The sequence below is a fragment of the Marmota marmota genome, unplaced genomic scaffold, assembly GCF_001458135.2.
Source record: "Marmota marmota marmota unplaced genomic scaffold, marMar, whole genome shotgun sequence".
Lineage (NCBI taxonomy): Eukaryota > Metazoa > Chordata > Mammalia > Rodentia > Sciuridae > Marmota > Marmota marmota.
Genome location: NW_025999932.1, coordinates 8,596,226 through 8,618,276, shown reverse-complemented (window position 1 = coordinate 8,618,276; position 22,051 = coordinate 8,596,226). Strand labels below are relative to the sequence as shown.

Below are 22,051 nucleotides of genomic sequence, written 5' to 3'. Positions count from 1 at the left end.
GTACTGTTGCCTCAAAGTGTGTAATGTTTTTAGATTACATTTGGTGGTAGGGGAATTGCTGCATAACAAATTACTCCCAAAATCTCAGAGTTTGAAATGATAGACAGTTGATGACATCATTTTCTGTGAGCCAGGAATCTGGGTTTGACTTACCTGGGTGTCTCCAGTGAGGATCTCAAGATTGCAAACTGTTGGCCCAGACTGTCTACTTAGAGGGGCAGGCTTAGCCAGGCCTAGCCAGAGTTACACAGGCTGTCCTTGGTTCTTTCCATAGTGCTGCTTGACAGCATGGTAACTGGATTCCCTCAGGGTGAATGAACCTGAGAGTGACCAAGATGAAAGCCATGATCTTTGTAAAGTCATCTTAGAAGTGATAGCTCATCACTTCACTTAATTCTGTTTATTGGATATAACCATAATTTAACCATACATGTGTTATAAATCCATAGCATGTCTTAGGGGAGGGGATTTCATAGGAGCATGCTGCCAGGAAGCAGGGATCATTAGGACAATTTTGGAAGAAGCCATTGTTTTGTTGTTGGGATTTTTTTTTTCAATAGGTTGACAAATTCTGTTTTAAATTTTGAATAGAAAGGTAGAAAAAGTACTGAGCACAGTGGCAAATACCTGTAATACCAGGTATATCAGCTAATGAGTAAGGAGGATGACAAGAATTTGACTGTGATTCAGTATTCTGGTTTTCAAACCAAGAAGTAGAATTAGTTTGGAGTGAAATATGTTACTCTAAAATATTAATAAGACTTACAGATTTAGAATCTTAAATAAATATAGTAACACATGCTTTAAATAAGCCACCTGAACTGATGTTACTAGCACTCAAAGCTAGAGTTGTTTGTACTTATAAAACCATATTAAATAAGATTAATTCAATTAAGATTGATGCCTGATGTTTTGTTTTTTCCCTCAACTTGATGACATATTTTCTTTAGCTCTACTGCTATGTATTCTCAGCCCATCAGTATAAGGTAGTTTAAAATTTTAACTGTGTTCAGTGTCTGCATAGTATAAAAAGACAAATATCACCGGGCGTGGTGATGTACACACCTGTAATCCTAACTGCTCAAGAGGCTGAGGCAGGAGGATCACAAGTTGGCAGCCAGCCTCCGCAAAAGTGAGGTGCTAATCAACTCAGTGAGACCTTGTCTCTAAATAAAATACAAAATAAGGCTGGGGATGTGGCTCAGTGGTCAAATCCGTCCCCACCCCACCCTCGTCCCCACCCCCCCAGTTCAATCCCAGTACCTAGGAAAAAAAAAAAAAACAAGTGTCTACAAGGTTTCTAATAAATTCCATCTCCCACCAGGCTTAATTTTCAATACAGTATAATCTCTTCAGTGTTTAAGATAACATGCAAATACTTTTATATTTTTTAATATTTTTTTTCTAATTTTAGACTTTATCTGTAAAATTAACATGCAGAGGAAAAAGACTTAACTCTCAGGCCTTTTATTTCCAAGCAATTATTGCATTATTGCATTATTATTTCTGAAATTCCTATTAAGTAGGACCTAGGATATGGACATTGGACCACTTGAATGGGTCCTCTAATTTTGTGTTGTTCTCTCTTTATTGCCTTTTTTTTTTTTTCAGAGAGAGAGATTTAATATTTATTTTTTAGTTCTCGGCGGACACAACATCTTTGTTTGTATGTGGTGCTGAGGATCGAACCCGGGCCGCACGCATGCCAGGCGAGCGCGCTACTGCTTGAGCCACATCTCCAGCCCCTATTGCTTTTTTCTTCTTTTTTTCTCTTTGTGAGAGAGTTCCAAAATTTTCTGAACATTATCTTCTAACTCTGAAGTCCCTTCATATTCTTTCAGGCATGTTAGGCATGTTTTTGTATCATGTTTGCAACTTTTTATCTTTGACAATATAATTTTTTTCAACTTGTTTCTTTTCTCCTCCTCCTCCTACAAAAAAAAATTTCTAGAGTATTAGTATTATAGTTATACATAGTAGCTGGGTCCATTTTGAAAAAAATCATACATTCATGGAATTTGATTTCAATCCCCATTCCTCCCCTTCTCTCCTGCCTCCCTTCCCCTATATCTCCTCTCTTCCCTACTGATCTTCTTTTTGCTGGTTTATTTTTGATTATTTTGATATCTTTTCTTCCTCTTTCTACTTACCTTCCTCTTTTTCCCATTTTCTTTTCTTAGCTTCCTCCTCTGCTTCTAACCCCTCCTCCTTTCCTTTCTTCCTTGTTCACCTCTGCCATCTCTTCCTCCTTCTGCACCACCTCACCTTCCTTTTCTCCTTTGTTCTTTGCTTTCTACTTTGGATATTTCCCTTGGGTGTCTATTCATTCCTGACTGTCTCTTCTTTAGGAGGCCTTCACAAGGTGTGGAAGCTCTCTTGCTTGTGTAGAGTCTTTTGGTGGTGAGTTTCATTGTAAGATAATGATGCTGTTTTTGAGGACCTCAAAATATTAGTGTAACCCCCCCATACTAGTTACCTGTTTGGCCTGAAGTTGAGTAGGAAGAGGGCCAAATAAGCTTTTTTTGTTGTTTTTTGTTTTGTTTTTTATTCTTTTTAGTTTCACACGTCCCTAGAATGTATGTTATACAAACATACATACGTTGGCATGTTATACAAACATGGAGTATAATTTATTCTAATTAGGATCCTATTCTTGTGGTTGTACATGATGCAGATTTACCCTGCTTGTGTATTCAAATATACAAGGCTAGAAAAATTATGTCCAGTTAATTCTACTGTCCTTCCTATTCCCCTCCCCCCTCCCTTTCCTTGTTTCCTTTTGTCTAATCCAATGGACTTCTTTCTATTCTTCCTCTCCCCACCCTCCTTTGTTGTGGATTAGCATACACATATCAGAGAGAACATTTGGCCTTTGGTTTTTTGGGATTGGCTTTAGTATTTGGTAACTCTCTGCCATGCATAATGGCCTGAGTGTACCACATGTAGACTATTTCTAGTGTTTCCTCTCTCTCCTTTGCTTTGTATGTCCCAACTTCTTTCTGGCTCACATAGGAAGAGTTAATTGATTGGTGAAGTTTGGAAAGGATGTGGAGTGAGGCAGTGGGAGACCAAATTGCTCTTTACACAAATGTTATGCCTGTCTTCCTGGTTCCAGCTTCATTCTCCATTCACACAGAAAATGTACCCACACACAGGTGTTAGATGTTTTGCAGTAGTCAGCAAAGAAAGCAGTTATTAGGCACTGGTACTCTGGCTAGTTAGCTCTCTCCAGTTCTTTAGTACACAATTTTCAGAAAGCAACACTACAGTATGACCTTCGAGTTTCTTTGACTTAGTCATGTTTTAAAATAAATGTCTGTATTCTATTTCTCTTCCAAATAGCCCATATAGTCCTCTCCCAGTTTAAGATGAATGACCACTTAGTGCTTTGAACATTTCAGTAGTCTCTTTCTCTAAAAATGATATTCATATCGTTTTTACTAGTGAGAAGCTAGTGGTCTATTACTTAGGGCTGGTGATCCTCCCATGAGCAGGTAGAAGCAAAAAGTGAATGGAATCTTAAGCCTTTATTGTAAAATGTGCATCCATAAAGTGTGTGAAATGCATAAGTACGGTTTTATGAGTGATTAAAGCAAACATGTTATATCCAGCATACAGGTCAAGACAACGAATATTGCCATATCTCATAAAATTCCTGCCTTCTCCCATATCACAACCATTTCAGTTTTTGTGACAATTACTTCTTTGCTTTCCTTTGTAATTTTACTATGGGTGTGTGAATACCTACATTGTTTAGTTTATCTGTTTTTGAGCTTCACATGAATATCCTCATTTCTGTAATATTTTACATCTTCTTCCCTTGGTGGTGTTTTGCAAAATTTGATATTCTTTAAGATTCATGAGATTTCTCTATGTTGTTGCATGTCACAGTAATTTGTTTAGTAGCCAAGCTGTGTAGTATGCCATGGTTTATATATAGCACATTCTAGCCATTCTGCTGTGGTGAATGGTTGTTATTTACAGTTTGGGACTGTCCTTAACATGTTGTTGTTGTTATAGATGAACAGAATGCCTTTATTTTATCTGTTTATTTTTATGCAGTGCTAAGGATTGAACCCAGTACCTCACATGTGCTAGGCAAGCACTCTGCCACTAGCTATAGCCCCAGCCCTCATTAGCAATTCTTGTACCTATCTCCCGTGCATGCCTAGAAGTGAAATTGCTGACTCATGGAGATCCAGCTCTAATAGGTCATGCCAAACAGTTCTTCCAAGTATTTCTACTGCCTTTCTAAAACTTGGTATAATCAGACTTTAATTTTTGAAAATGTGTTGGGAATCTAGGTATATCATATTGTGGTCTTAATTTGCACTTCTCTGTTCACTAATGAAATTGAGTGCTTTTTCATGTGTTTGGAATTTTGATTTTTTTTCTCTGTGGAGTACTTATTAAGGGTCTTTTGCTTCTTTGTTTATTTTGCTGAGTTGTCTGTTGCTTTCTTACTGACTTTGTGGGCTCACCTGCCCTTCACTCACCTGTGTTGCAGGGGTCTTCTCCCGTTCTGTACATGTTTTTTTACTTTCCACATAATGAATCTTGATGCCTAGAAGTTTTTAAATGTAATTGAATATCTTTGACCTTTTGATTAGGGTGTGTATATGTTTGAGGTGCTGAGGATTGAACCTAGGGCCGCCTCATGATGCTAACTAGGCAGGTGCTCTACCACTGAGTTACAGTCCTGGCACTTACTTTGAGACGGGTCTTGCTCAGTTACTGAGACTGGCCTCAAATTTGCCATCCTCCTGCCTTAGTCTTCTGAGTAGCTGGGATTACAGGTGTACACCACTGCACCTAGCTGATTAAGGTTTTATTAATCTCTCTGAGTTCTTGACCCCATGATCATGAAGATATTCTTTTATATTTCTAAAAAGTTTCAGTTTTTCTCTCATTTGTTCTGGAATTCAACTGGAATTGATTTTATGCTTAGTTTGAAATAGAAGTCCAATTTCCTTTTTTCCATAGACCCAGTGTTCCAAAATCATATATTCCATGATTTCCCCCACTGAGTTTCAGTTCCTCCTTTTTACTGTGCAAACTTCAAAATGTGTTGTTGACCTTCTGAATCCTCTTTTTCTGTTCTCTCTTTGGTTTGCGGGTGGTTGCCCCCTCCCATTCTAATTTTGGAAGGGAGCAGTGTTTTGTTTTGTTTTTCTTTTCTTTTTATTTTACTACATTTAAGTTGAAGTTATTTTTTAAATCATTAAGATTTAGACACATATTTTTTAAAAATTTAAAGATAAATCCAGGTGTACTAAATGATGTGGCCAGAAATAGTACAGTGTTTAAATGCAGCAGCAGCCAAGGAACTGGTGTATGTACACTGGCATGTGCCATGAGGCCAAAGTAGTTTTGAGGCAAAAAGCAAATACAAACAAACAATAACAACAACAACAACAAAACTAAAAGGATGTTGGATCTTACTAATAGTATGGCAACACTCATAATGACACGTGACTCATTAAGAAAAATGTTCTCTTTGTTAGGCCCTCTCTCTTTGAGAGAATAATGAGATTTTTATATATGTCACATGAAAATCAGCCTTATTGCACTGTGGTGGTTGTGGAATTTGAACCATTTTAAAGATCAGCTTAAAACGGTCAAAATGCAAAGTTTGATTCTTAGAGACCAAAAATAACTTCAATTATATACAATACTCAAATGTGTAAAATAATGTATTGCATAATTGTCTCATAGGCTAAAGTTAGCTTTACTCTACCTTAGTTATGATTAAATAGCATAACCATAATTATACCTTATTCTCTGATTTTTTTCATGTGTAATTTTTATAACTATCTAATCTGCCTTCACTAAGAAAAATATATAGTTGTGATCTGATTCCATGGATCCTACAGATAGATTTTGGTATATTTGAGAATTAAATATAAATTATTTTATTGGATTATTTTGATTGTATTACATCTTTTAGATAATTCTGATTAAACATGTTTTAATACCTTTTTATTTTTCAGTGTTTTTATTAGCAATTTCTGTTTACTCCTTGAGCATTTCACAGCTTTTAGTAGTCTTTTCCTAGAAAGAAGCTGACATTAGCCGAGGGTCATGACGCCCCTATAGTGGTGTAGTGGCTGCTTGTGGTTCTGTTATGATTAACTATGCTGTCGTCACATTTTATTATTGTTTTTGTAATTCCATGGGCTGTTGCAAGAATAGTAAAGTTAAGAATCCCTATTATCAAAAGAAAATTGATAAGTTTTGAATAATAAGTACTAGTTTATAGCCAGCATATTTGAACTTTTACATTATCTAGATAACTAGTTGATTGAGAAATCGTTAATGACACATAGGCCTTTAATGATGTTTTCCTGTATTTAGTTGTGGGAAAAGTTCACCCAAAAGTTTTCTGCCCAGAAGATACTTGGGTGAGGGACTTGGGTGAAGAAAATGTACAAGTGAGGATTGATGAGTCGGCCAATTCCAAGGGGTTGATGGCTCATCTTATAATCTGCACACTTCAGTGCTTGATAGTTGGAGTCCTGTGCTACAGAGAGTATGAATACATACCCACATGTTGACATTTCAGATGGGTTGATGCTTAGTGCACTTTGTTATTCTTAAGAATACTAAAATAGGGATTGATTTCTTCCTTGTCCAGAAGAAGAAATAGTCTTGCAGTTGCCCCTTGTTATTGGTAAAGTTTAGATTCACAGCCATATTGATCTGATTTTAAATCCTATGTCCTTTGTACTGAATTTTTTGGTCTCTACAATGGAACTAGGTTCCAGTTTTTGACACTTCTGTTATTTGGGTGGGTAATTTAATTTCTCTTTGTTGCTTTGCTTGCTCCATTTGGAAACAGGGCATACTATTTATATCATTCTATTAATTAAAGCTTCAAGTGTTATTTTTAAATACTGTGAGATAGTTGGAAAGATTTTATATGTAATTAACATGGTTTGATAGAGTATTTTTCATAAGGACTCGAAGAGCTCTTGTTCAGTATCTTTGCATTATCCCTGTGTTGTTGTAGAGGAGAGTGAGGTTCTTTTTCTTAAAAGGAATTTTAAGTGTAGAAAAGGTTGTTAAATTGCTTCCCCTCTCCATTATCTGGGGCACTAGCCTATCGAAGGAGGAGATGAAGTGTCGGCTATGTTTAAGAACTAATCATGGGGCTGAGGCCATAGCTCAGTGGTAAAGCGCCTGCTTTGTGTGTGTGAGGCACTGGGTTCAATCCTCAACACCACACAGAAATAAATAAAGATACTGTGTGTTCATCTATAACTAAAAAGAAAAAATATGGCCTATCCCTGTAATCTCAGCTACTTGGGGAGGCTAAGGCAGGAGGATCACAGTTGCTAAGGCCAACCCTGAGCAATTTAGTGAGACCCTGTCTCAAAATAAATAGGACTAGATGAAGAGCATTTGCCCACGTGTCTGAAGCCCTAAGTTCAATCTACAGTATCTGCACACACAAAAAAAAAAAAAAGAAAAGGAAAAAGAACTAATAATAATCTTTGTGGTTTAATGAGACAGTATATTTTGGAAGCACTTTGGAAGTGTAGTTGAATCATCTTATTTACAGATGAAAAAAAAGTCAGAGATATTAAGTGACTACTTAGAATATTGAAAGTAGTCCTCAAATACATGGGCCTGCTAATTCAACATGAGCTATTGGAGTTGATGTAAAATATTCTCCCTAGTGGTGAATCATTGGCATTGGGAGGCATTGACTGAAGGAACAATTTTCTTTTTTCTATAGATTCCTACAAGCTGGACAAATCCTTCAGGCAAATATCATATTGGCATTAAAAATGGCTATGACTTCTATCCAAAGGCTCTCAAGGAAAGGATACAGGTAATGTACAACTTAGTATCAGTGACTCCGATATTTCCTTTTTCAGATTTTATTCCTCTTGGGGGAAAATAAAATTGTCATAAAATCTCCTTAACTCTTAATTATTTCGGGTGTTTGGAAGCTTTTTAAAAAATGACTGTTTAAAATCAATTCTGTTCATTGGAATGTTATCCATTTAAAGGCATGGTTTTTAATTCTGAATGCATGGATAAGGTTGGGGAATCTGTACACATTGAAATTACACTCATACTTTATTCGTGTTTTTCTGGGAGATGGCCTAGAGCTTTCATTGAATTTTTGAAAGGATTTTTACTTGATAAAGGTTAAAGACAACTCATTTAAAGTCCAGGCCTCCTTATTTATTCTTGTTCCTGTAGTTTTTATAATTTGCTCATTTTTTTCTTGCTGTTTGACTGAACTTCTTTTTTCTTTTTTACATACATTTATTTTTTTATTTTATTTATTTTTATGTGGTGCTAAGGATGTAACCCAGTGCCTTGCATGTGGTAGAGGTACCACATACAACCCCAGCCCTTGGCTGACCTTTTTGTTCCTAGTTTATTAGTATTCAGTATTAAGAAAAGAATCAGTCGACCTAACACTACTGAAATAGCAATGTAAAAAACACAACTCGGTCATTAGAGGTAGAAGAGTCATAAGTAAGAGTGGTAAGGAGCCTGCTTTAAAATAGTGCTATTCCATAGAACTTTTTGTAATGATGAGAGTGTTTGAAGTGTTGGTTATCTGCTGTGTCCATTAGGGGAGCCACTAGCCACCAAGCCTACTGAGAATTTGAATGTGGCTAGTGGGACTATGGAATTGGAACTGTAATTTTATGTAATGTTTTAAGTTTAAATAGCAACATGTGGCTAATGGATACTGAATTGGTCAGTACCACTTTAGAAGTCTGCTGTGACACTAGTACTGATACACATCCAATGTTTCAATGGTAAAAAAGATAGAGTTCTTGGGCTGGGGTTGTGGCTCAGTGGTAGAATGCTTGCCTAGCATGTGCAAGGCCCTGGGTTCGATCCTCAGCACCACATAAAAATAAATAAACAAAATAAAGATATTGTGTACAACTAAAAAAAAATATATATATATACACACACACACACACACACACACATATATATATATATATATATATTTTTTTTTTTTTTAAAGATAGAGTTCTTGAAACTGATCTTGATGGATAAGATTTGTGGCCCCATGATCTGATCACAGTGTTGTTTGCTTCCCCTGGGGTCCATGAACCAGAAGTGACTCTCATACATGTAACTCTGACTGAGTACTATTTTAAAGTTTCAGGCTGAAGTACACAGACACTATGGCACTTGTGTGCAGTTTATTAAAATTAATTGTGTTGCATAGGTACAAATTGTCATACAAATGAAGAGATTAAGTTGAAGTGGACCTTTCCTTTAGCTTAGCTGAATTGCCTATTTTTCTGGAAAGGTTTCATAAACTAGCAGACTTCTGTCAGGAGACACTGTGGGTTAAAGAAACTGGAGATTTAAGGCCAGTTTCAATAACACAGAACCATATCCTGTCAAAGCAGATGAAAAAAACCTAGAGAGGAAGGAAATTGAGGAGGAACACATGTCTGAAACACAGTTACAGCCTTCCTCTGGTCCTCTGCTTGCTCTTGCTTCACTGTATTCCCCAATTTTGTGTGGGCCCAGGATACCATGTTTTCCTATTTTAGATGAAAATTCAGGTTATGAACATGGTATTAGGTATTGTTAGAGAAGGTGAGGATTTAAATTGGAGAATATGAATATTAAAAATACATGTCTCGGTAAACTTATTCTCTTAAATTCTGACTGCAGTGAATTAACTAACCACTTATTAATAATTGATCTGTTACTTCATCAACTTCCTTAGAAGTGATTTTTTTAAACCCTCACATGAGAATGGTCGAGCATCATATCTGCTGACATCAAAGTCCATGTATATAAACTATCATTGAGGTTTAACTGAGTATTTGTCAGTTGAATCGTAAGGTCACTTTTTTGTCATTGCAGAAGGAACGGAAGGAAAAAATCTGGGATCCTGTTCACAGAGTGGCCCTTGCAGAAGCCTGTAGAAAACAGGAAGAATTTGATGTTGCCAACAACGGCTCTTCCCAAGTTGGTGCTAGTCACTTGTATCTAGATGTTGCCACACAACCATATAACTGGGTGCTTGGGGAACAAGTAGAATGCTCTCGCAGATTTTCCTTTTTCATAATGTTCTCCTCGGGTCAATTTTATGTTTTTCCATAATTGTTGAAGCTGAAGTCAATTTACATATGTATCAGTGTTTCAAAACTTAGCACATAATATACGTAGGTAAGAGAAAGTAAGTGCTAAGTGTGTCTTTTGGATTCTCTCCTATAAGCTGCACCAGGAAATCCACCCCTCTCCCCAGAGCCAGCTGTTCCCTGACTGGTGGTACCACAGGGTAGTTTTGGTGAGGTGGAAGCTGGCAGCATGTGGTCTTCTGTGCACATCCTTTGCATAGTGGTGTGATGCGCATCCAGGCTCTGGGTACTGCAGTTCTTTTTCATTACTCCAGATGTTTTCTTCCAAGAATGAACCACAGTTTGTCCATTTTTCATATTGTTTCTTGCTTTGTTTTTTATTATTAAGAATAATCCTATTCTAAACATTGTTGTATATGCCTTTTGGTAGGTCATAAAGTGATTGTAGCAATTTATATTCCCATAATAAGTATATGAGAATAATCATTGTTCTACGTCTTGCCCATTAAGTGTTTTTGAATCAATGTAATCAATGAAAAGCCTTCATAATCTCACTTCATAGGCATGATCACCACAGTTTGGTGTTTATCCTTCTGAATTATTCTTTTAATACATGCATGTACTTTTCTTAACCAAAAATGGTTCCCAGCTCTGACAGCTATTAGAATCACACGAAGAGCTTTTAAAACTGACTGTACTTGTGTTATAGAAAATTTAATTCAAGCCTTGTGAGGGAGATAGGCGTTATTAAAGCTTCCTAGAACCACTAATTAAAGGACAGTTAGGGTTCAGAACTAATGGCCTAAGGTTGGGCATGGCAATGACACCTATAATCCCAGCCACTCAGGAGACTAAGGCAGGAGGATCATAAGTTCAAGGCTCCCCTCAATAATTTAGTGATGGTCTGAGCAACTTAGTGAGACCCTGTCTCAAGTAGAAAATAAAGTACTGAGGATGTAGCTCAGTGTTAAAATGCCCCTGAGTTCAATCCCCAGTTTAACAAAAAGGGAACTAATGTCCTATATACCTATATACAAATTTAACTTTTTCCTTTTATATACATTTAACATGTAATTGAACTACAGTTTTCCAGAGAAAAATGATTGTACTATTGGTTAACACTGTGTCTTTGGTCATATGTTGATGTAACTTTCAGAAGCACAAAGTATACTAAATATTAATTGATTTTTTAATTAATTAGGTGAACAAACTAATCAAGGAAGAGCTTCAAAGTCAAGTGGAATTGCTAAATTCTTTTGAGAAAAAATATAGTGATCCTGGCCCTGTGTATGACTGCCTGGTATGGCATGATGGTGAAGCTTGGAGGTGAGTTTTTTGTATTGTATAGATCTTCACTTGAAATGGTCTCTCTCTCTTTCTGAAGAACATTAAACTCTTACAGCTATACAAAGTTTTGGTTTATGTGACATTATCACTCAGTGAATCTATTTGAGACCCAAATCAGCTTTAGTTTTGGACAAACCTTTTGAACTCTTAAATAGTAGTAGAGCCCAGGGCACCAGTGTATTTCCAGAAAGTTTCCTTATTCCAGCAGTCTGATAAAATGATTCACTTGTAGCCATTGGCTAACAACTATGCGTGATACTTCTTTTAGAATATTTGTGTTGGAAATGATATTTAGTCAGACAATAGAACTGATAAAAATCTAAAATCCCAGAGGAATATTTTAGAAAATTTTATTATAATCAGTGAAAAAAATAGCATTCTGGTGCTACCAGAAACAATTTAACCTTCTTTTTTTTTAATATGATATAGTATATCCTGTAGTACTTTGATTTCAGACTTTTTTGAGGAGACTCTTGAAGATCTCACAATACCTAGCATGAATTTACAATTTAGCTACTATCTGTAAATGTTCTCATTTCTCATTTCAGAAATGTCACCTGTTTCTGAGGGGAGGTAAAGTGACCTATTCTTTAAGTACTTTGTTTTGTTTTTGTTAAGAATGTCAAGTCTGCCCCTTCCTACCCACTTCTAATTATGAACCCCTATCTCTGCACTTAGCAGGTAACCTAATAATGATACTCTTTTCTTTGAGCATTTGTCAGAATGTATAGTGTCAAACTTGATTTCATTCAAAATGGAGCAAAACAGGTGGAGAGAAACTGTTTACAGAGAATTGCATAAAGAAAGGGTTATTAATCAGTTTCTTTTGGGTGGTGTTTGACCTCATTATGTCACATTTCCTTTGTAATTCTTGATGAAAACTGGATTCTTTCCATAATTGACAAAGAAATGTGTGGAAAATGTCAAGTAATAATATATTTAATCTCAGCCTCTCCTCACTCTCACTCATATGCTCTGTGAACCTCATTCCATGTTCCTTTTCTCTGGATTCCAACAGCAGCTCCTTGAATTCAGCCAACCAGACCTTCATAAAGTTGTACTCTTGCAACACTCATATTTGTGCTCTATGGAGTTACTTAGGCAGATACTTGTATTGTTGAGTCACTCTACGCTGATGCTCATTATAAGAAGCTGACCTAGAAAGTGTCATTGCATTTGCTGTGGGATGTTGTTGACTCATTAATTCTTTCATTATTTGTCAAGTGTTTATTGAGTGCCTTCTTTGTAATATAGAAGCTATTCCATGAATTTTAGACTCTGTGGAAGCATGTGTTTTAAACGTGGAACCAAACTAAGAAGCATTAAGAATTTCCCAGAAGGAACATCTTAAGTTGAAACATGAATTATCAGCACAATTAATTAAGTAGAGAATAGAAAAGAACTTTGAAAGTGGAAGAAAAGAATAGAGGTCACTGGAGGAAGTGTAGAAACTTGGTATGGCCACGGAGTGAGTAGTGGGAAGAGGACATAGGGAGGTAAGTAGAGGTTTGATAGTGAGGCCTTTGTGGAGTTTCAACATTATGATGAGAGCCATTGGAAGATGTAGAATGGTTTAAAGCAGGAATCAGATGATCAGACTTGAAGAAATCACTGTAGCTACAGATAGACCATCAACTCATCAGGCAGCATAGGTAAGGAAGAAACAGTGGAAATAGAGAAATGGACACATTCGGGAGATAGACTGTGGTGATCAGAAGACTGAGAGGGAAAGATGGGAGCACTTATTAGATGCCTTCCTGGAGGGATGCTGGCCAATTACATACATTTTGGAGACAGATGTTTTGCGCTTTCTAACATAGATGATTTGGTGATATACATTTTAAATGTTCACCTCAATCCTGATTCTGTTTGATGTGCTACTTGTTTTCTTTTTGCTTCATTTTCCTCATAGGTGTTCAGTTCTTTTGAAATGTTGTAGATCATTTTGGGATATCACTGTTGGTATATGTGTAAAAACAAATTTTGAAGGATCCTTCCTCCTAAATACTTAGTTTGTTAATGATGCATGTGCTTCGATATTTGTGGTAAATGATCCGTGTGCAAAACTAGAGGGCTTTCAATGTTCACTTTAGCAATTTTGACTGAGACTTGCTTAACTTGAAAAAACACAGTTCTTATGTAAACAAACATGTCCTAAGGTCTAAGAACCAAAAACATAATATTGATAGTTAAATGTTGTGTATCATTTATGACTTTTTTAATAATTAATATATGTAGTTTTAATCAGATTGTCTTCCAAAGTATTTGAAATATGTATGTAGTTTTATTAGAACATTATAGTTACACATACTAGTTGGGTTCATTTGACAAAATCATACATGCATGGAATTTGATTTATTCCATTTCAGTCCTGGGTGACACCCCCCATTCTCCTCCTCCTTCCCTCCCCCATTCTCCTTTCTCTACTCTACTGATCATCCTTTCACTTGTTTATTTTTGTTTGATGCTTCATACATATACATGTGTGTGTACATGTATGTTTAAATAGCTAACAAAACGAGGAAAGAACAAGTAGAGTAAAATTATGTAGAAAATGCTCTTTATAATTAAAAAAAAAAAAAAAAGTTTGCCCAAAGTCTGAATGAGACTGCACTCAGTGTAGTTCATCTAGCTTCAAGGATCCTGCATGAGCTATCCAGCTCACAGACTAAATACTAACAGAAGCAGCAGGAATTAAGGCCTACCTAGGCCGTGTATCTGCACCATCATATCTTAAAGCTCCAGCCCGAGCTCTAGTTCTCATTTCTTATTTCTTTGGTGGCCCGGTGGATTTCTGCCTGGTGTCTGTAACAGACAGCATTCTGAGGCCTTTGTGCCTAGGCTTAAGCATCCTGGGCACTCTTTGACCTGACCCTTCCTGCTGCCTCTGTGAAGCAAAGGATTGCTGTGTTTGTGATGGTGGGAGTAGGAAGGTAGTAAGAAGAAAACAGAGGACACTGTAGTGTGTGATCTTCTTTAGAAAGGTGAGAAAATGATGTATTTTGAAACCTGCTTTTTCTTTCAATTAACAGAGCCTGCATTGATTCAAATGAAGATGGGGACTTGAGCAAATCTACTGTATTGAGAAACTACAAAGAAGCCCAAGAATATGGTTCTTTTGGCACAGCTGAGATGTTGAATTACTCTGTTAATATTTATGATGATGGAAACCTGCTCTCCATTGTGACCAGTGGAGGTATTCTGTTTCAGATTTACTAATGAGAGATAAATTTATGGAGTAGCAAGACAATAAATTTCTGTAGCTCAAAGCAACTTTCTAGAGAATTTAATCTAGAGATTACCACTAAAGGATTAGGTCTAGAATCATAGCTGTGGTTTGATTTGTGTTGTTTTTTAAAGTCATAACCATGTACTATCCATTCTGAGACTGTAAGCATATGACCCATGTCACAAAATTCATCAGCATGATTCTTATAAATAGTAATGTCATTTCCAAATATATTCACCTTTGAAAAATTCACTCATGAATATGGAGAATCATTTAGAGTGATCCTCACCACAGCTTTCTGTGTAATTTCAAAATGGTTGGAACCCACCTAAATATCCATTAACAAAAAGTAGGATTTTGCCCCTTTTTTTGGTGTCCCCCCCTCCTTCCCCCTCTCCCCCCTTCTGTGTTCTATCCTTTATATAAAACTTTTTGCTCTTACCTTGAGGGATAAAAACAGTAGGTTTTTAAAAATTATGTTATTCATATTATGGAATATTACATAGCAATCAAATTAGTTTTAATGAAAAACTATATTGATAATAAAACACTTAGTAAAATTTAAAAACATACCAAATAAGTACTATGCAATGTTTATGTATATGTGTATTTCTTTGGTGAAAGTATAAAAACATGCAAAGATTATGCACACTAGCTTCAAAATGGTTACTTTGGGGGAGGGAGAAAAGAGAATGAAGGAAGGTGACTAGCTCTTTCACCCCCAGGTCCATTGAGGTATAGCTGAAGTACAGTAAACTGCACATGCATCTATAATTTGATAAGTTTTGATATATGTACACCTGATAAGCTATCACCAAGATACTATTGCCTCCAGCAGCCAGCTGTCTTCCTTTGTGATCCAGTCTCTGCCCACATCCCCAGAGCCACTGATCTGCTTTCTATCACTCTAGATTACTTTGTATTTTCCAAAATTTTAAATAAGTGGAATAAGAAATATGATTTTTTTGCCTGCCTCTTTCACTCAGCATAGTGATTTTGAGGTTGGTCACTGCTGTGATTGTAGTGTGCTCCTCATTTTGCTGAATCATATTTTATCATGTGAATGTACCTCACTGTTTTCATTCACTTATTGATGGACATTGAGGTTGTTTCAACATTTGTGTATAAGCTTCTGTGTGGAAATAGGGTTTTGTTTATTTTGGACCCATCTCAAGGAGAACTGGCTGGATGTGCTAAATATATGTTGAACTTTAAAAGCTCCCAAACTGTTTTCCTCTGGGACTACCTCAGCAGACCTCCAGGTGCTCCCCATCCTCTTCAGTTTGTGGCCTGGTCAGTCTTCTTTACTATAACCACTGTGACTATTGTGTGCAGGCAGCAAGGTTAGGAAAAAAGTAAGGAAGTAGAATTGGCAGCATTGGGTGCACATTTTCTTGCGGGATGTGACAGCAGTTGGTTAGAACAAAGTCGTCTCAGCATGGTGGCCAACCCACCTGGAAGGGTCTTGTTCATCGCTTCTGGAGCTCCACCTCTCATCTGTCCCTAATATAAATAGGCCCAGGGCCACCTGCTGTTATCATTGTACTTATGTTGGTTTCCTGACAGTAGTGGCATGTTTTTCTTCATGTCTCCTAAGAAACTTCTCACTTAGGTTTTTGTTTTACTTTATTGATATGTAACATGTATGGGAAGAGTCTTAGGTTTTTATTTTACTTTATTGATATGTAACATGTACAGGAAAGCATACAAATCACAAATTATATACTCCTTGAATTATCACAAAGTAGATGATCCTGTGTAACTACCACCCACGTCAAAAATAAAATATTGTAAAAGCCCCCATCTTGTATCTTGCTACTCGGTGTCCTTACCCCTACCCCAAATTTAACTACTATCATCATTTCTATTGCCACATTACTTTGGGCCATATGATGTTGTCTTTTATACGTTAGACATGATAAAATAATGGCAATTTCCTATGGTTCGACCTTTTTCTATTTATATAAACAATATAAATCCTTTTGTATGGAATTTTCGTTCAACCTTATTTTGTGAGCTTCATCTCAGTACATAGAAGTTCATATTTATTGCAGTTAATTGTCAGTTCTGTGAATTGATGATACCATATGTCCATTTACTATTAATGGACCTGAAAGTTGTTTTGGTTTTTGAATTATACAAATATTGCTGCCATGAATGCTTTGTGAATGTCTTGTTGTACATGTGTGTGCATTTCTGTCAGGTGTGTAGATAGGGGCAGGAAGGTGCCTGCTCAGCTTGCACTTCCACCCAGCCCATACTTCTGCTGTCAGCCCTCAGAAATTTAGCCATCCTGAAAAATTACATAGAGGCATCTCATTGTGGCTTTAATTTGCAGTTTCCAGATAACTAATGAATTTGAACATTTTTCCTTCTTATTTGCCATTTGGATATCCTCTTTGGTGAAACACTTTTTCAAATGTCTTAAGAGTATATAACCAATATATAGTGACTGAAGTGACTAATAATATGTAGATTGAAATGAATGGTTAAAATTCTCATATGGGAAAATATTTTGTCATTTCCTTCCTTGTTGCTTCTAGGAGCTCATGGCACACACGTAGCTAGTATAGCTGCCGGGCATTTTCCAGAAGAACCTGAACGGAATGGAGTAGCTCCTGGTGCTCAAATTCTATCAATAAAAATTGGTGATACAAGATTAAGCACAATGGAAACAGGCACAGGTCTCATAAGAGCTGTGAGTGTTTATGAATTGTTGATTTAGATTAATGATTAATCTTGGATATTTTTAGGGTTTTTAAAAAGTGCTTCTGGTTTACCAAGAATACATTGAACTGCATTTTGTGTACAGGATGTTATTTTTAAAAGCAAAAATATTTTCTACTTTTAAAATCATTTTTAATAAAATTTATTACGAAAAAAGTTTTTGGTTTAAAACCTTTGTGGAAGAAAATATCTATTTTATACTTACCATTTCTAGTAAATTCTCCAGCAAGCAATTTTGTGATACTTTTAAAGAAAATGTCATCTTAGTCAGCTTGCTCCATCAGCCTAAAAGGAATTAAAAATTTTTAATACTCCATATTTCATTTTGACGTGTAACGTTAGTGATTTTAAACCTAGTAAGAACTAGGCTTGCTGCTGTCCTCCTCCAATCCCATTCCATTCTAGAAACACTGGTTTTATTTTTTACTGACTACTACAGTGTTTTGTCTCCTCCTGCCCTTTGGTTTTTATTTATTATTATATATGGAAATAACTTATAAATTGGATAATGATTGGTCAAGAAACTATATAATTACATGCTTTTATATTTGCTTACTGTTTTTGTAAATTAGAAACTAAATTAGTTCAGCTGCCTAAACTAGGCTCTTAATCTTTAATAGATGATAGAAGTCATAAATCATAAGTGTGATCTTGTCAACTACAGCTATGGAGAAGCAACTCACTGGCCAAATTCTGGGTGAGTATTCCCTGACAGTTGTTACTGTAGAACCTCGGCTGGCATACATGAAATATTTTAAACATATGGATTGAACATCACAGTGGACAACAGCAGCCCTGTGGTGAGATGAAAACCATGTGGCCTAGCCCTCAGGCCCCAATTCCTGTGTCTTCTCTATGATTCAGTACCAGTCACTGCACCATACCTGAAATCTCAATACTGAGCACTCCCTTGTGGCTGGGGTAGCCAGCCACCATAATTGTTCTCCTGAGACTTTCAGGCTACCAAGCCCTCTGGTATTTTTCACTGATGGCTCCATGGCATCCTTACTTTCCTTGCCAGCCAGATTAGACCCTCAGACTGTCCATTGTTATGATTACTGTTTTACAGTCACCCTGGAGCCTTCCTCAGCCTTGCCTGACCAACCCCTAAGCTTGCCAAAACCTTGCTGTTCCCTTCAGTGGCCCTGCAGCTAATTTGCAGAACTCGCTGGTGGTTGGACACATGCACTCTCTGCACGTGAAGAGTGTGTTTCCTCAACCTGCTCACCTCCTCCCTTGCTGTGTCATCAGTGTCATATTGCTCCAAATCCAGTGCTATGGCATTGACCTGATGTTTCTGTGTCTTTTTTCCTTCACAGTAGTATCTATTTAAATTACTGTATTTAGAGTTCTTATTTACCAGTCATCTCTCCCCGTCTCCAACCACCAAGCCACTAAAATACACCAGTTATCTGGTTTATAAAACTTTATATTTGAAATCTTTTCAAAATGAGAATTTAACTCCATTTTCTTTTTCATGATCTAACTTCTCCACCCCCCCCCCCTTTTTTTTTTTGGTACCGGGGACTGAACCCAAAGGCACTTAACTGCTGAGCCACATCCCCAGCCCTTTTTTATATTAGAGACAGGGTCTTGCTGAATTGCTTAGGGACTTCCTAAATCGCTGAGATTGGCTTTGAACTCGTGATCCTACTGCCTCAGCCTCCCAAGCCACTGGGATTATGGGAATGCACCACTGCACCTGGCTAACTTCTTTCTCTTTAATAAATGCCAGTAAAGTTTTCTTGTTGTCTGTAAAGATCTCTGATCAGATTTCTCACATCTTATAGTCACAGTCACCAGTTGTACCTTATTTCCACTTTATCTTTGCCACTAAATATACTAGCTTTTTGGGTTACATAATTCCTGGTGAAAATATGCATAGGAATACCTTGAAGACTGTCTCTAAATACTTTCAAGTGGGGGTGGAAATGGACCAATTTACTGCCCTACTCTCCAGACACTGCTAATATTGTAGTACTTTGTAATGTATTTTTTCCATATAAAGTTTTGCATCTAGCATTTTTCCTATACTTACTGGTCTCATAACTCCTTACCTATGCTAAAATCCAATGAGTACCTCATTTAAAATCACTATATCATATTCCACCAAAAGTAGACCTGCCAACATTTATGTAACCATATATTTAAATAGCATTTTGGTACTCTATACACTTAGGCAGTAGAGGCTGTGTATTTTTAGTTTAAGAAGGTCAACTGAGTGATTCGAATGCACACCCCTTCCTTATAGTTACTGTTTAACTTCTGCAGTTTGAATCCCATTTGTAATTTGTTGTTTATATAAATAAGAAATGGGACAGTGTTATTCAAAGGAATATTCTTTTTCAGGAGAATCTGTGAAGTAATTAATGAAGCAGTATGGAAGCACAATATCATTTACGTTTCCAGTGCTGGAAATAATGGTCCATGCCTTTCCACCGTCGGTTGTCCAGGTGGCACCACGTCAAGTGTGATAGGTTAGTTTCCTGCTTTAGAAATAGAAATGTTTAAAAACAAGCAGACCAAAATGGTGATCAAATGTTAATTGTATCTCTCCTCAGTGCAAAACACTGTAGACTAAATGTGTCCTTAGGAAACAAAGTCTAATAGGGAAAACAGCTTGTCTAGAATTTATTACAATTTAAGGAAGCCCAGAATAAGTTGTCTAATAGAAAAACAGATATACATCTTTTGGTACATTATCAGGAAAAGATGGCATAACGACATTCTAAGTTAGCAGAGGGCTTGGAATAATGTGTGATACATGGTACTTTTCCCTGTTAAATTTTCTCTTCTGTTTCATGAGAGAATTGGTATAGGTATTAAGCAGTTTATCCATGTGAACAGTGGATTTCATTGGGAAAATTAAGATCCATTGAGTGAATTTTGATTCCTTTTGTTAATGATAAAAATTCGTCTCACAGGTGTTGGTGCTTATGTTTCCCCTGATATGATGGTTGCAGAGTATTCCCTGAGAGAGAAATTACCTGCAAATCAGTACACATGGTCTTCAAGAGGCCCAAGGTGGGTGAGGCAGTACATGGGACCATTACATGTACTTGGTTATATTTTATGTGGCTGGGAGGCAGAGTTTTAGATAATAAGTGGTGATGGCCTCGTTTTAAATAATTTTGATATTTGAGCTTTGGTGTAACGGAAGCCCTAAATGTTTGTTAAAGCATTGCAGTTACAGAGCCTGTGTATCTGTGTTCATGCTCTTGAAGTTATAACCTTTGAACCTCTTGGATAAGATCCATAAGTGAGCAAGTTCTGATTGATAAATGACATTTATCAGTGTTTAGGTTTATCAGATGTTTAGGTTCGCTGACACCCTCTGAACTATATTAGTCTAATTCAGGGAACTGATTATCTTTCTCGAGGTATGTTGAGTCCTAATTTTTATAATCCCTTATTACATCAGTTAGTACAGGCACCCTCTGAAAAATAAAGCCTATTTTAATTCATATCTTTGCCTCTTTGGAGTTAATTTAGAAGAATAGACTTTGAGTTCAGATCAGCAAATATCTTGGTGCCAACATAGCACTAAATAGGCAAGGCATGAAGGTTGTCATCCACATTCAGAATGTCATTGTAGAAAATGGGACCACAGAGGTGGGAGCAGTCACCTGAACCCTTCATGTAGGAGGTAGTATTGGAGTCAACCTTTAAAGCATGGATAGAACATTGAGAGAGAAGGGAGTTCTATATGGTGAGGACAGCTTGAACCCAAAGATAAGCAGGTTGTACTATAAAAATAATTTATTATACGAAACTAAGTGGTTTGGGAGGAAGTAACTAGTAGTTGGATGTGTTTGGAGTATAAATTAGATAATAAAGAATACTGGAAGATAAGATTCAAAAATTGGCTAGAATCAGAGCAAATATGATAAAAGTTAATTCTTTGAATTGCACATATCTTCCTAATCTTCTCTAGGTAATTTCTTCTTTAAAATGTAATCTTATTCCATTACTTTATTATAGACTGTCTTGGAAAATAGTCAGACTGGCAGTCTCTATGGATTGGAACGCTTTATTTCCTACCATGATCATAGACTGCCCTCAGTAGCCCAATTAATGTCACTGAATAAGAATGACTAAGAGTCAAAAGTTAGCAAAGGTTTATGTGTTCTTTGTTCAGTTAACTAAAGTATCAAATTATTAAAATGTGTTAGGGTCAATATAAAAACAAAATATTAGAGAATTGTTTACTCCAACCTTTGCCAATCTTATTTGCCATAGAACATTTAAAGAATTATTTCAAGTGCTAGGGGTAGGGGGTTGTAGCTCAGTGATAGAGTACAGGTTTAACATGTGTAAGGCCCTGGGTTCAGTCCACAGCACCAAACTACAAAACAAAACAAAAAATGTATGAAGAATATATTTTAATAAAACAACACAGCTCATGAATTGTAAGGGAAGCTTAGATTAAAGCAGATATCAGTTCACAAATCATTTGTTCTAAGAGAGTTTGTTGCATGCTTACCTGTATACACATGAAATATTATTGCAAATACTTGGTTTCATTATTAAACAGGTATAAAGTATAAAACATGGATTAATGATCATAAACAGAATATATTCCATAGTGCTCTTTGAAAACCACTTCCTCTCCTTCAGTATTGAGCATTACACATACCATATTTTTTTTTTTTTTTTTTTTTTTTTTTTT

General features: G+C 36.4%; 1 protein-coding gene and 1 long non-coding RNA gene across 4 annotated transcripts in view; both read left to right on the top strand.

Moving 5' to 3' along the window:
• The window catches only part of Tpp2 (tripeptidyl peptidase 2), a 65,921-nt gene that overhangs the window by 6,376 nt on the left and 37,494 nt on the right, over nt 1-22,051 (top strand). For all 3 annotated transcript variants that reach the window (XM_015484112.2, XM_015484111.2, XM_015484113.2), the window contains exons 3-10: nt 7,739-7,834; nt 9,862-9,966; nt 11,281-11,405; nt 14,459-14,622; nt 17,199-17,353; nt 18,003-18,079; nt 19,732-19,859; nt 20,307-20,406. In XM_015484112.2, the coding sequence (XP_015339598.1) occupies nt 7,739-7,834; nt 9,862-9,966; nt 11,281-11,405; nt 14,459-14,622; nt 17,199-17,353; nt 18,003-18,079; nt 19,732-19,859; nt 20,307-20,406 (950 nt within the window). The remainder of the gene's footprint in view (nt 1-7,738; nt 7,835-9,861; nt 9,967-11,280; nt 11,406-14,458; nt 14,623-17,198; nt 17,354-18,002; nt 18,080-19,731; nt 19,860-20,306; nt 20,407-22,051) is intronic.
• Nucleotides 14,632-16,454, top strand: LOC125616047. Its single transcript, XR_007346660.1, has 2 exons — nt 14,632-16,267; nt 16,317-16,454. It is a non-coding gene; the product is annotated as an uncharacterized LOC125616047 (long non-coding RNA).